This window comes from Rhincodon typus, chromosome 13 (genome assembly GCF_021869965.1).
Source record: "Rhincodon typus isolate 14 chromosome 13, sRhiTyp1.1, whole genome shotgun sequence".
Taxonomy (NCBI): Eukaryota; Metazoa; Chordata; class Chondrichthyes; order Orectolobiformes; family Rhincodontidae; genus Rhincodon; species Rhincodon typus.
This window is the reverse complement of record NC_063344.1, coordinates 32,520,450-32,536,412: the sequence shown is the minus strand read 5'-3', so window position 1 is coordinate 32,536,412 and position 15,963 is coordinate 32,520,450. Positions and strand designations below refer to the sequence as shown.

The 15,963-nt window shown below is 39.4% G+C and overlaps 1 protein-coding gene across 6 annotated transcripts in view; it reads right to left on the bottom strand.

The window, feature by feature from the left end:
* Window positions 1–15,963, bottom strand: part of zgc:162872 (BAR_ACAPs and ArfGap_ACAP domain-containing protein) — a 145,088-nt gene that overhangs the window by 49,980 nt on the left and 79,145 nt on the right. For 5 of the 6 annotated variants that reach the window (XM_048604196.1, XM_048604197.1, XM_048604198.1 and 2 more), the window contains exons 6-7: window positions 13,992–14,175; window positions 3,127–3,171 (exon numbers count right to left, since the gene is read on the bottom strand). In XM_048604196.1, the coding sequence (XP_048460153.1) occupies window positions 3,127–3,171; window positions 13,992–14,175 (229 nt within the window). The remainder of the gene's footprint in view (window positions 1–3,126; window positions 3,172–13,991; window positions 14,176–15,963) is intronic. The other variant, XM_048604200.1, reaches the window with a different exon arrangement.

Sequence of the window (15,963 nt, the reverse complement as noted above, 5' to 3'; positions counted from 1 at the left end):
AATTTGGAGCCATGTCCCAGAGTATTAGCCTGGGTCTATGGAGTACTAGTCCGGTGACATTAACGTGACACCATCATCAAGGAATAAGAAATAAGAGACAATGGAGGCTAATTCTGTGGGGGGGATTCCAGAGGTAAGGGTAATGAGACCAAAAGAGAATCCACTTGAGAAGACTGTCAGACAGCACAGTCTTACTTTCCTGATGACGGACAAGATATTCAAGGAGGATTATTTGCTTAACTATGTCAAAAGCTGCATAGAGGTAGTAAAGGATTAGGCAGAATTCAGGCACCATGGTCTGTCACAGAAATGTGTAATACTAATCAGGACCAGTTCACTGTTGTAGCAAGGGCAGAAACCTTAGTACAAAAAGCCAGACATGGGGAGGGTGGGTCACAGAAAAGTTGGGATTGGAAAAGACAATAAGTTGACACAGGGTGCTAAACTGTAAGGACAGTGGAGTCAAGAGGATACAGAGAGGGTGGGAATGGCTAAAAGGAAGTTGAACTTGATTTAAACCAACCTCATTTAAACAATGCAATAAAACGTGACAGGAGATTAAATAGTTCACAATATTAGTGGATATGGGGCTAAAAAGGGACACTGAGAATAGTTCAAAAGGTGGATCTGATGGACAGGATAAAGTGAGGAAAATTAGGGAAGGGTACAGGTGCATAGCTAGGGCCAAGTATAGAACGAGGGTGGGGAAGAAGGCAGAAGTCAAGGAGAATGCAGAACTAATTGAACCTAACTTTCATACTGAAATCCATATCTTGGACAAGATAAAGACCTTGCACAGAAGATAATAGCTGGTAATGGAGGGGTAAAAACGTCAAGAATTATCTTTGCATTACAGGATAATCCAGGAGAACGAGAAGATTTAGTCAAAGGCAACAAGGCCCACTAGTACTTTGTGTTGTCTAGAAATGCCTGACAGTAAGTAACAAAAGCAAATGTACACCTAATGTGATCATGTTTGGGGCCTTGAACTTAATTAAGTGAAAATGGGAATGGTGCAACATGAATGTGCAAGACTAAGGGATTTAAGAGGGTAAAGAGCATCAAATATAGAAATGAGGGAGTGATTGAACTATTCAAGAATGAAAACCTAAAGTCAACGTAGTTGAAAGTTTGAATATTTTTAACTGTGTTAGAACTTGTCTTCCAAGATCAAATGCAGAAGGAACTGAAGTTAGAACGGTTAAATGGAATGTGACTGGTGAAACATGCAAGGGACTGATCAAAGATGGCCTTGTCTTATGACTGACACAACGGGAATAGACACTGCATTAGGCAAGGTTGAGTTGGGTTTGGATATGTACACATATGATGCTCATAAGGAAGAGATTAAGGAGTTCAGTGAGCTGAAGAGATGACAAGGCTTGAATTCAGACTGAAATCACAGAGGTTGAGAAATCACTCATGCTTCATTATTTCCTTTGCTCAGTCTCTGCACGAAGGTTACCTCAAAAACTCAAGGAGAATCTTGTTTGGATGATAAAGGATATGGAGAGGTGAGAGAGGCAAATGAAATATGGTGCTCAAAAGGAAGAGAAAGTACCAAAATAACTGAGAGGAATGACAGAGGAAAGAGGGGTGGTGATGGCCTAGTGGTATTATTGCTAGGCTATTAATCTGAAGACCCATGGCAGATGGTGGAATTTGTATTCAATAATAAAAAAAAGGAATTAAAAATGTAATGATGACCATGAAGCCACTGCTGTCAGAGAAAAAAAAAATCTGGTTCTCTAATGTCCTTTAGGGAAGGAAGTTGCCATCCTTAACTAGTCTGCCCTACATGTGGTTCAACTGCTCTCTGGGAAATTGGGGATGGGCAATGGATGCTGGCTGGCCAGCACCACCCACATCCTGTGAATGAATAAAGTAGTATCATTTAATGATAAAGACCATCTCGCACTGCAGCAATTTAGTGAGGGTAGTACAAGAGGTCTGGAAGCCCGGAAGTCTATATTATAGGGCAAAGTTTTTGTCAAGTATTTATGATATTAATCTAATTAATCACATTGCTTTATGACATACAATGAAGACTCCATGGAGGTGAAATGTACAGAATAACAGGAAGATTTTTTTTTAAAATCAACTGCAGGGTTGGTGCAGGAACTTAAAGTTTAAATTAGCATGACTTGGCAGACATTGGAGGCTATATCGAAATAATTGCATCATCTGAACCAAATCAGCAACATTTGGGTGATGACATAGGCTGTTTTTGTTAGAAGAAGAAGGTTAAGAGGTGACTTAATAGAGACATACAAGATGATCAGAGGATTAGATAGGGTGGACAGTGGGAGCCTTTTTCCTCAGATGGTGGTGGCTAGCACGAGGGGACATAGCTTTAAATTGAGGGGTGATAGATATAGGACAGATGTCAGAGGTAGGTTCTTTACTCAGAGAGTAGTAAGGACGTGGAATGCCCTGCCTGCAAAAGTAGTAGACTCGCCAACTTTAAGGGCATTTAAATGGTCATTGGATAAACATATGGATGATAATGGAATAGTTTACGTTAGATGGGCTTCAGATTGGTTTCACAGGTCGGCGCAACATCGAGGGCCTAAGGGCCTGTACTGTGCTGTAATGTTCTATGTTCTATGAGGTGATACAACATTCTGAGAATATTTAAATTTATTTGACAGTAACACTTCAGAACAACCTGGGCTATCATATTAAACAGAGAAGTCAGACTGTTCCACAGATTCAAACAATGGTTGTGAGAATGCAAGTTCTCACAACAAACTTTATAAACAGCTGCAGTTTTCATTTCAACTTCAATATTAAGATGACTTTATAGAAAATATACTTAGTATAAAATGTTGGAATATTGTTACTTTACAAGGTAGCTGATGTGAAGGATTGAAAATCCACAGAAGATGTCAGTTCTGATATTGAGCTTGAACATGATCCCCTCATTAGGTTGATATTAAAATATGGTCAGGTCTTTGACAGAAACCATCAATTCAAATCAAATATTGTTCAGAACATATGATAGGATGACATGCATGTCAAATGATCAGTAATTAGAGCTAAAAGTGGCATCTAAAAGGGTTACCTAAATAACCTGAAAGATCAACATTTAGTCATCAAACCACTTCTAAGAAGACAAAAGCTTACCGATTTTAAAAGTTCAGATCTTCTCTTTGACTGAAGGACATTGATCTGATATGGAGGAAAAAATGAACAAATACGGTATTAAAACTTTAAACATTAGCTAGCACCAGGAGAATTACATTCAATCACAATCTACACCTGCAGGACCTGGAAATCCCACACTTTTACCATTATCAAACAAAGATATCAACTTTAGTTCCAAGAGTACAGTAAGCTTGCCAGGACTAGCACCAGTGAACCTAGTGAAGCTACAACACAGGGACAGTAGGAACTGCAGATGCTGGAGAATCCGAGACAACAAGGTGCAGGGCTGGATGAACACAGCAGGCCAAGCAGCATCATAGCAGCAGAGAGGCTGACGTTTCGGTCTCTACAACACAGGACTACTTTCATGCTAAACAATGAATACAGTGTACAACAGGCAAAGTGAAGCAATCCCACAACCAACAGATCACATCTATGCTCTCCATCCTGCAACATCCAGTCATGAATGGTGGTGGACAATTAAAAAAACTCACTGGATCAGGAGACTCCAGGAACGTCCCCATCAAATAATAGGGGAGCCCAGCACTTCAGTGCAATAGATAAGGCTAAAATATTTTCAAGCATTTTCAGCCAGAAGTGCCAAGCAGACAATCCAACGGCTTCCAAAGCCCACAACACCACAAATGCCAATCTTCAGTCATTTCGATCCACTCTCACGCTATCAAGAAGCAGTTGAAGGCATTGGACAATGCAAAAGCAATGGGCTCTGATAATATTTGGGCAACATCCTGAAGAATTAAGCTCCAGATTATCTAGCACTTATGGCCAAGCCATTCCAGTAAAATTACAACAGAGGCATTTATTGAACAATGTGGCAAGTTGCTCAGGCATATCCTATCGACAAAAAGCAGGACAATTCCAATCCAGCCAATTAGTAATTCATTAGTGTCAATCATTAGGAAAATGATGAAAGATGTCATTGACAACTCTATTAAACAGCATTTACTCTGCAATACAGGCAGCTCCTGGGATGCAAACAGGTTCTGTTCTAAAATCTGTTCGCAAGTCAAATTTGTACACAAGTCACTCAGAACACAACACAGAACAATATAAAATAGAGACAACAAGGTGCAGGGCTGGATGGACACAGCAGGCCAAGCAACATCATAGGGGCAGAAAGGCTGACGTCATCAGAAGGGTCTAGGCCCGAAACGTCAGCCTTTCTGCTCCTATGATGCTGCTTGGCCTGCTGTGTTCATCCAGCCCTGCACCTTGTTGTCTCGGATTCTCCAGCATCTGCAGTTCCTACTATCTCTGATACAATATAAAATAGCTGTTCTTAAGCATGAGACAAAGTTCGTAAGTCAGATGCTCGTAAATCAGGGACTGTCTGTAATCTGCTTATTGATGCTCAGTTTGGATTGAGAATGGGGCATTTAGCTCCTGACCGCTTTGAAAGCTTAGTCCAAACATTAGCAAAAGAGCTGAAGTCCACAGGGGAGTGAGGATAATTTTCTTGGCATCATTGGATTGTGAAGATTCAAGGAGCCCTAGCAAAACTGGATTCAATAAGAATCAGAGGAACGCACTGCCCTGGTTGGAGCTAAAACTCTCAGAAAGAATGATGATTGCAGTTGTTAGGCAAGTCAGAGAATAGGAATTCTGTGGCATGTAACTTTGACTCCCCAATGCCTGTCCACCATACACAAGGCACAAGGAGAAGTGTTCTGCAATACTCTGCCACCTGGATATGTGCAGCTCCAACAGCTTAAGACCACACAGGGCAAAGCTACCTGCTTGACAGGCATCTCTTAACATTTTCAACATTCACTCCTAACAGCACTGATAGTAGCAAGTATGTACCATTTAGAAAACACAGTGCAACAACTCACGAAGACAATACTTTCCAAGTCCACGACAAATGTGACCTTGGAAGATGAGGACAGCAGAAACATGGAAAAACTACCGTCTGGAAATTCCCCTCCAAGCCACACATCATCCTAATTTGGGCTATTCATTCAATGTAGTTGCATCAAAATCCAGGAAACCCCAACAACCTTCTGAGGGAAATGTACACCAGGTGGACTGTAGTAGTTTAAGGAGACAGCTTATGAGAGCCTTGTCAAGGGCAAATAAAGGCTTGCAGTAAATGCTTTCCTCGCCCTAGCCAGCATCCCAAGAAAGCTTAAAAAGATTTATTCATTCAATCTTTATTAGCGTAGAATTCATGACATAAAACAACTCAAGTAGGATGTAAGAAACCACATATTCTTCGTTGTTGGGCCGATTATTTTATAATCGTATCTCCAAAGAGCTACCAGGCTAGTACAAATTACATGGCCATTGACAGTACAGGCAAGACTAAGAGATTAGATTAAATACGACAGACAACTAGAACCGACTAACTCCTCCTAAAGACTGCCAGATGAATGCCTGGCACATATGACATATCCAACTGATGAAAGACCTGAATTGAAAGGAACACTGTCAAGAGAAGTAGGACTTAAACTTGTGTATTTTATCCCCACGGAAGCACAGATAACCATATCAACATTAAATATAAACCTAACAATCTAGCCAACAAGAAAATTGTTAAATAAGTAAACAGACAATAATTAATAATGTTTTTTTTGGAAATAGAACTGGCTATGCTTGATCACCCCACTAACTGAGAAAACCCTTGACAGATTTATAATAGCTTGTTCACTTATTTTAAAAGCAAAGTCCAATTGTCTTATTGCTTATACACAATAATTGCTTAATTGCTTATACACAAGAACATACCTGTTAAAGATTAATTGAAAAAAAGAGCTCAACAAGAGCCTGAATTAGCACCTGCAGATCGAAGAATCAGAAGGCACTTGTATTCTGTTTCTTGGGCTTTTTGAGATTTCTTCAAGCTTAAAAATGTACCAGCTAACTACAAGCTCCTTTTCAACAATTAAGTTGTCAATTCAATATTTATTGTGGATGGCTTACATTTAATAAAACCAAAGCATTTTATCTGAAATAAAAACGAAGTGCTGAAGCTCCAAATAAGAGGTATATTGGAACATTAAATCAATTTCCCTCTCCCCAGATGCTGCTAGACCTACTGGGTTTCTTCAGTATTTGCTGGGTTTACTTTCAACCATGGTAACTATATTCTGCCCGCAAGTGACAAGGGGTTTGACTTGAACTAGAGAACAAGTTTAAGTTAAGTTCACAAACCAAATGAAATCAGCTGCTTTCATACTTCATCTTGTACTTGTGTTACCACAACCTCTGATATTTGCTTCAACCACCACCACGGTTTTCAACATCCCTTGTCTTTTGTTGGCACTGCATCATATATCACTACAAATTTTGTCCTTCCTCATCCTTCCCCTCAGATATCTGCCCTTTATTCTGGGTGAGCTTCAATGAAAACATAAGAACAAGCAGAGGGAGGAGCACAGAGTGAGTGAAAGGATCTTGCAAAGGAACAAGGGAGAACACATCTGGTAAAAGTAGTACAATATGTTGTTTTCGGTGCCAAAACCAGTTTGGTTCAAATGCAGATATCCAGAGAGTGAGAAAGATTCAACAGAATACATTTTTAGAAGTCTCATATTCAACATGTCTGTAAGTGATGTAAATCTTTCTGTGCCTGTGTTGATTGTTGCTTCTTTAGTAAATATGATGTTTGAGTTTTGAAAAACCCTGCAGAGAACAAGAACGGTAATGCACTTCACTCTCTTTCAAAAAAAAGCAAAAAGAAATTGAAGGAAGACTTTGGATTCAATCTCCATTTTTAACAGTACATTTGTCATTTTCTCAGATAAGAACTGCTCTGCATTCTTTACTGTTGTTTTTTGCTGGTTAATGATGAAATCAGCATTTTTGGTGACATGGCTGAAAATGCAGAAAATGACGTCAGGTCACAGATAAAGGTAAAACAACAAAACAGAGAGAATTTAAAAAGTGGAAAAACAATTGATAGTGAGAAGAAAACAAAGCTGAAGTCAAAATCAAAATTTAAGGACAAAAGAAAAAGTACAAACTGAGAAAAGAGAAGAAATAAAAGCTATAAAAGATTAGAAACAACATTTTATAAACTACTAACGTTGCACTGCAACACTTGTACCAATGCAAAGCAATTTCAAATTCACATTGACAAGTGCAAGTGAATCAGGTGTTGATGAGACTCAGCATTTCAGATGTTGGATTCACTATAGGACACCATCTCACACCACACTACTTGGCAACAGAAGAAATAGAATTTCAGTCTAGTACTATTATTCACATGCGAACAGCAGAGTATTTTGAACTACCACAGTTTCTTCCTTTTAACTAATTTAAACTCTAGAAATTAACACCGAGTGCACTTAGATAATTATTTTACTATTTTAAAAAGGTATTCTTGCTCTGAAGCAACAACTAAGTTAAAGGGATAAAAATGAGAAAACACACACACAAAGCCTTAGACTACCATGAACAATGTCATGGGAAAGTGGACATACGCCAATAGAGACTGGAATATTCTGATCTCTTGAGAATCTCTCGCTTTCATAAATCATTGGAATTTTAGGATAGACTTTTTTTTGCAGTTATTTCAAGCACACACGGACTCTTCAACAGAAAACAGTGTGAACATCTGCTTATGCTGCTTCTTAAAGATATGCACTCAATTTCTGCCAAAACTGAAGAAACTCTGCAGAAATTCCAGGCATTTTCCTGTCAATGTGATGACAATGTATACTATGCATGCTTATTTAATCGAGACTGCAGGCTATTTCATCTAAGATAACAGTTCTGTGATTAATAAATGTACTTTCAATGTACACTTTCTATCACTTATTTTAATAAATAGGAGACAATATTTAGTAAGTTCTTCTTGACAAATTGTGTCAACTCAATAGTAATGGTCAATGTTTCTGTTGTTGCATGTACTACCTCCATGCAGCAAAAACAAAGCTATTCTGCCAAATGAGTTACCAATAATCCTCACGATAGATTTGTTTTACAACTATAAAATTATTGACTGGCCGAACAAGAGGTCAAACAAACTTCAGGTTTCACATGGGCTGCAGGAGACAGCACTTTTTGGGCTGCTATGTGTTGGCTAAACTTGCAAAGGAGAATCAAATTTCTCCCCATGGCTTTCAGAAAGCAAATGTTAATGCAGCTGTAGCATAATACTATCCTAAACAAACACTGGTGCACAACAGTTTCAAACATCAGTTGGATGTTTTATTTTGTCAAATAAACGGGTGACACAGTAACTCAATGGTTAGTACTGCTGTCTAACAGCACCAGGGATCAGAGTTTTGATTCCACCCTTGGGCAACTGTCTGTGTGGAGTTTGCACATTCTCCCCGTGTCTGCATGAGTTTCCTCCAGGTGCTCCAGTTTTCTCCCATGGATGGGTGGATTGGCCATGGTAAATTGCCCATTAGTGTTCAGGGATGTGCAGGCGAGGTGGGTTAGCCATGGGAGATGCAGGTTTACAGGAACAGAGAAGGGTGGTAGGTCTGGGTGAGATGCTCTTCGGATGGTCGGTGTGGACACAACAAGCTGAATACTTGCTTCCACACTGTGGGCATTCTATGAATCCATGTAAAAAATGATATTTTCACAAATGCTATTTCATAGGCTTTACCACTAATACGAGATGAAACTACTGACCTCCAAAAATGATTTTCTGTGTTAAGTTGTAGTACCTTATATCAAGAGATAACAGCTGCTGCACATGCTTGATGCAAATCAGCACATCAAAATGGTGACTCACTGGTGGTTAATGTACGCCAATTTTCTAAATCAGCAGAAATCTAATGATGACCGTGAATCCATTGTCAATTGCCGGAAAAAACCCGTCTGGTTCACTCATGTCCTTTAGGGAAGGAAACTGCCATCCTTACCTGGTCTGGTCTACAGGGGTCTCCAGACCCACAACAATGTGACTGACTCTGAATTGCCCTCTGGACAGTTAGGGATGGGCAATAAATGCTGCCTAGCCAGTGACGCCCTCATCCCGTGAGTGGATAAAGGAGTTCTTTAACAAGTTGCTAAATTCATTTATAATGCTACAACACAAAAAGGTGAGGTTTTCCAAATCTTGAGAATCAAGGAAGAACTGGCCCCACACCTCATCTTTCTGATGAAGGGTCTAGGCCCGAAACGTCAGCCTTCCTGCTCCTATGATGCTGCTTGGCCTGCTGTGTTCATCCAGCTCTACACCTGGTTATCTCAGATTCTCCAGCATCTGCAGTTCCTACTATCTCTCCCATGCCTCACCTTGCTTGCTCTACAAAATGCTCCTACTTTTTAAGGTGTTTACCTGTGGTAAAATTCCCTGCAGCTTTTGCAAGAGTTCAGTATTTTATAAAATTAATAAAAATCAATTTTTACGTCAGGAATTACATAGGAGATAGCCATTATAAAACAGGTTTGTTTTAATATAGGTTCCTTCTGATATTAAAAAATCTGTTGCATTCTTTAATAGAGTAAATTAACATTAAATGCCACATGCCAATTTTCTACAGCAGCACTCAAATAAATGGTTTGCATCTTTAACAAACAATGAGTGTATAAAGGAGTTAGCATACAAATTCCTAGGAGATCAGATACTTCATTTTAGATAAAAATTACAGTTTGTATTGGAAATCTGTAGATGACGAAGGCATTTTGGACAGTGCTGTGCAAAGAAATGACAGACTTGAAGGCTGTTCAATCTAACTAAATGTTGCAAAGTTATGAACTTTTGATATGCCCTCCCTTTACGTTAACTGAGAATTCTTCCCCATTGAAGGGAACAAGGCCCCCGGCCATGCCCATTCCATTTCTCAGGCTTCAGCTCTTATTCCTTTCTCTCACCCAGAACCATGACAGAATTCTCCTTTGGGAGTTCCAAACAGGATGCAAGCCATCAATGCCAGGGGGATTTATCTGTTTTTAGCCCCATTGGTTTGGCTAAATCTGTTCCTTTAGTGACATTTAATTAATCTTCTGTATTCTTTGGTATTAATGGAACATTCAATGTATCTTTAACCCGATAATCCGATGCAAAAAATATCTGCTTAAAATACCTGCCATTTCCTTGTTTTCATAGAATCCCTACGGTATGGAAACAGGCCCTTTTGCTCAACAGGTCCACACCAATCTTCAAAACATCCCACCCAGACCCATCCTCCTATAACCCACCTAAGCTACAAATCTCTGAATACTATGGGCAATTTAGCAATCCCAAACTACCTCACCTGCACATCTTTGGAATGTGGGAGGAAATCGGAGCACCTGGAGGAAATCCACACAGACATGGGGAGAATGTGCAAACTCCACATAGACAGTCGCCCGAGGGTGGAATCGAACCCAGGTCCCTAGCGCTGTGAGGCAGCAGTGCTAACCACTGAGCCACCGTGCCGCCCTTATATCTACCGTGCCATTTCTCATAACTATCTTCACAGATTCATTTTCTAAGGCGTATGTTCACTTTGACCCCTCTCTCCCCTTTCATATGTTTGAAGAAGCTCTTATTGTCAGTTTTTATGCTCCTTGCTAGTTTGCCATTGTAATTTATTTTCACTCAAATTTCTTTAATCCTCCTCTGCTGGATTCTGAATTTATCCCAGACTTTGGGGCTATCATGATTTTTGCCTCTTTATATGCTTTTTCTTTCAACTTTATACTCCCCTTCACTTCCTTGACTAGCCATGGTTGGTTTATCCCGATCTTAGAACCTTTCCTCATTACTGGGCCATATTTTTGCTGGGAGTCAAGAATTACCTCATTAAATGTTTACCACTCCTTGCTTACTGACTTTCTTGCTAATCTATCTGCCCAGTTCACTTCAGCTAACTGTATCTTCATTTCATCCCGATTCCCTTACTAGCATCCTAATCAACAGATCTTGCACTATTTTCACCACCTCCTCCATGATACTACCATGAAGTTTCCCCTCTCACCTCCCAAAATTCCAAAAAGATCATTCTATCCACACCTCTGATCCTTCCTTCAATTACACCCAAACTCATTCCCATGGTCCCTTTCCATGTCAGCACAAGAGATACAACTGTACCATTTTACTCCTCCTTACTTAGAGGCCAAGATCCCAAAACACTCCTTCCCGGAGGAACACAGAGATTTATTGTATACTCCATTTACTGTTTTGAATACAATCTACTTTACACTTCGGAGAATAAAAGATTGGATGACCACTTTACCAAACCCTTCCATTCAAGCCAACAAGCATAGACCTAAGCATCTTGTCACAATCATGCTGACATTCAGACGTCCTCCAAATACATTTCACCTAGTTATTTATCATTCCCTTTGGTCTTGCACCACCAACTCTTTGCTGTCCAATCTCTCCTATCCCCTATCCTATTTATTGGCCCTCTGATGTTTTTCTAGTCCTCCACCTTTCACTTCTTTAAAAAAAAAACTTATTTCTTTACAAATCTTTCCCATTTTGGTGAAAAGTCACTGACCCGATACATTAACTCTGTCTCTCTCTCTCCATAGATGCAGTCTTACATTCTGAGTGCTTCCAGCACTTTCTGTACTTCATGGATATAGCAAAGTCATGCTTTATACATACTCAGTAAAGATATACAACAAACTTTCTTTGTACTCTTTTTTAAGGGAACTTCATGAGTGAAATGGCAAAATTGGATCAGTATTATTTAGGGGACTTCAAACAAAAACAAGTGAAAAAATTCAGTAGCATTAGATAACCTGACATCACAATGCCAAATTGTGCCATGCAATACAAAGAATCACTATTAAAATGTAAACACCATCCCCTTACAACATACTCGAGTAAAAATAACAAATCGTGCAACATTCATCGTACAATAGCTAAGTATGAAGAATTACATGACAAAAATTGGAACCTACTTTTTAGTTAGGCAGGGGGACATTTACTTTTGCTGAGTTACTTAAAAATCCTAAAAGTCTATTGATTTATAAGCACCAATAAGATCTGGAGCAGTAATCCTTTTTGAGAATTCCAAAAACATTGACTGAGCATTTCCTTTGCTGTTTAAGGTGCTGAATGAACTCTGGCATTCTATTTTGCAATAGATTCCAGCTCAAGTATTAGAGTCGAGATCTAATCATCAGGGGTAGAGAAAACACCTCTTGTTGAGATTTGGATTTCATGCTGATTCTGGATCAAATTTAGCATTAAAAGGGAATGAAAGACGATGTTACAATTGGCGATAAAATCAAATGGATACTAGTCAGCAATTTAAACTAGACTGGCACCGGAGACTCATTTCTTGGGCTTTTGCCCAAAATGGCCTTTGCATGCAAATTTTTAATTTGCTGCACAGCTGATTTCTGGTAGTGGTTAATAGTTTGAAAACAAAGTTTCATGATGTTTTGGTGGTGGGAAAGTCATTTAGTTGTGTGTGATAGCACTTCCAGATACAAAAGGAAGAAAATAATTAAGTGCCTCTGGGGCTCCACTGTGGTAATGGCCCTACCTCTGGGCCAGGAGGCCGAGTTCAAGTCCCTTCTGCTCAAGAGGTGTGTCATAACATCCCTGAACAGGCTCATTATAAAATATTGATCATGAATTAATTTGTTTGGAGGTTATCATTCAGAGGTTCCTTTACACACTCTTGGTGGTGCAATGGAAGTGTCCTTACCCCTGCATCAGGAATGTTCAAATCCCACCTGCTCCAGAGGTTCTGTAACAACAGCTCTGAACAAGTTAATGAGAATATAGAAAACACAGCCAAGAAGCCATTTCGCTTCTCATACTAGGGCTCATTGCACAGTGATAGCATCCCTATCTCTGAGCCAGGAAGTCCAGGTTCAAGTCCCACCTAGAGGTGTGTAATAACATGTCAACCTGTTCAGGTTGTGTTATGTTTAGAAAATATTAAGCTATTTGATAGGCTTTACAATCTAAAGACTTCAAGAGTCTGTGATAGCAAGTTAATAAAAGTTGAGTTTAAATTGCTGAAAATGCGGGTCTCTTCATTGTTAAATTAGGTTTAGCAATACCTTTCTTCAGACAAGATGCATTCCCTCCATCCCTTGTCTCGCAAAACTCCTGATTTGTCTTTCTAGGGCAAAAAGTTAAAAAAAAAACCATAAAGCATAACTATACTGTTGTCTAATTCCTAATTCCTACGATTAGGAGCAGGTCATGGGTGACTTTCTTCATTTGCTTTTGTTGGTAATTCTACAGTAAAATACCACAGCGTTGAGTGTATTGTAGGTGTTTATAAAAAAAAATTAGTTATGGAAAATATTTGTTTAGTAAGAATTTTGAATTGGAAATAATTACTACTTTTCAGAGACAAACATAAAAATGATATATTGTATGGGATCAACCAGTTTTATTCAGTGTTAATAAATTCTTTTTAAGCTCATGTACAAAAACATAAAAGTACCACGATATTACTTCAGGCGTGATTTTGTGTTTTTGAAGATCAGAGAACGATTTCAATCATCTGTTAAACTAGTACAAATTTAAGAGGGGGTTCAATTTTTCTTTCCATTTTCAGGCTGGAAAAATCTCTTGGAGGTTAATAATAGGTGACTTCTAATATTTAAACTACTGCCTGTAGAAATGGATTAAAAATACCAGAAGGCATAAAACAAAAGGATTACTTTGGAGAAGAAAGATCCTACTATTTTGCATACTGCAAACAGAAATGAATACAGTAGATAGTGACCATATTCAGGTGAAATAGTGAATCACATATAAATTTGCATTCCAACGTTTGTAATACAACTGATTTTTAATTCGAACAAGATATGCTGCAAACGGTAAAATTTCACTCAGTTGCACTGCCTTTTTTTTGTTTTACTGACATTGCAATGATGAAGAAAAAAGTCTAATACCTTAGTTCTAAATAAATCAGATACTTTAATAAGTGTAATCCTGTACATTAGGCAATAAACTTTACCTGCAAAACATAGTCCAGTGCTATATGTCGAAAGCACTTGCGTGTTGCTGTTAGGATGTTCGTAGCCTCTTCCACTTCATGTTGCTTATTTCTTTGAACTTGAGCATTTTTCACTAATGCATTTTCTTTCTCTTCACTGACCTTGTCAAACTGTTTTTTTACGTCTTTAAATTTTCTAAGATCCCTGGAAAAGATAAATAGAAAGAGCTTGTATTTGCGTAGTACTTTTTATGACTTCAAGTAATCTCAGGAAGCTTCAAGAAATAATTAAGTACTTTTTCATTTATTTATTTGCAGGATATGGACATAGCTAGTTATGTCAACACATTGCTGATTGCCAATTGTCCTCGAGAAGATGAAGAGTTGTCTGCTTGAACAGCTCATGGGAACTATGCCTAGTCCAGTTAGGAAGCTGGTTCCAGGATTCTGATCCGGTAAGGCTGAAGGAACTACAACATAGTTTCAAATTAGGATAATGTGCGTCTTTGGAGAGAAACTTACAGCTGGTGGGTGTTCCTATGCAGCCACTGTCCTCTTCTTTCCATGTGGTACACTCAAAAATTTCAACAATGCTGTCAATAAACCTATGGTGAGTTGTGGCAGTGCAACTTGTGGATGGAACAACACAATTGCCACTGTCCACTGGATTTGAAGGGAACTATATCTAAGGTGATGGATGGGATACCAACCAAGAGGGCTGCTTTGTTCTGGATGGTGTTGAGCCATCCAGGAAAAAGTTGCTGGAGCTGCACCCCTCCAAGTGAAGACTATTCCAGCATACTACTGACTTGTGAAATGTAGATGGTGCACAAGCTTTGGAGAATCAAGAGGTGAATTCCTAGCCTCTGACTCGCGCTTATATCCACAGTATGATTGGTCCAGTTCAGTTTCTGGTCAATAGTAACTCCCAGGATATTAAGAGTGAAGGGTTCACCAATGCCAGTGACCATCAAAGGCAGATGGTTGAATTCATTGCCTGGCACTTGTGTGACATGAATGTTGTTTGCCACTTCTCAGCACATATTTAAATGTTATCCAAATCTCACAGTGCATGTCCATAAGCAGTTTCAGAATGAGGAGCAACAAAAGGTGCTGAACATTTTGCAGTCATCAGCAAACATCCCCACTTCTGACCTCATGATGGAAGAAAGGTGATTGATCGATCAGCTGAAGATCATTGGGCCACAGGGCACTACCCCGAGTAACTTCTGAAATGATGTCATGGGGTTGAGGTGACCAAACTCCAATAATCCCAAACATCTTCCTTTGCGCTTGGTATGATTCCAAGCGATGGAAAGATTCCCCCACCCCATGAATTCCTATTGTCTCCAGTTTGGATACCATACTCTGTCAAATGCTGCTCTGATGTCACAGACATTTATTCTCACCTCCCCCTTGAAGTTCAGCTCCTTTGTCCATGTTCGGACCAAGGATTTAACAAGGTCAGCAGTTAAGTGGCCTAGCTGGAACCCAACTGATCAGTCAGCCAGCAAGTTATTGCTGAGTTATTGCCACTTGCTGATGATTGATTTATTTGTTGTCATGTATATTTTGTAACAAAATACAGTGAAAAGAGGTGTAAAGTGTTAGCACTCTCCAGAGCCATCTTAAAACGCAGAAAAATAAACCAAAACATAGAATATAAAGGCAGAAAAATAAAGAAAAAAAGTGTTCAACTTTACAGTCCTTGTAAGTGTTCTGCCTTGGGCCACGGGCCTGGTAGCCAGGCACAAGTCTCCTTTGCCACACCATGCCAGCACTGGAATGGAAGTCACCACTCTTTAGCACCCTCTCGCCTCTATCAACACCCTCACTGGATCTCACCAATGCAGACGCCACTGATTCCAGCAGGTACTGCACCATGTTCTGCCACCGCCACGTGGCTTTTGGCCCACTTTGCCGATACAGCCACTGCTGATGCCAACAGGTCTTGTACTGGGTCCAAACTTGCTTCTGCTACCACCTCCACAAA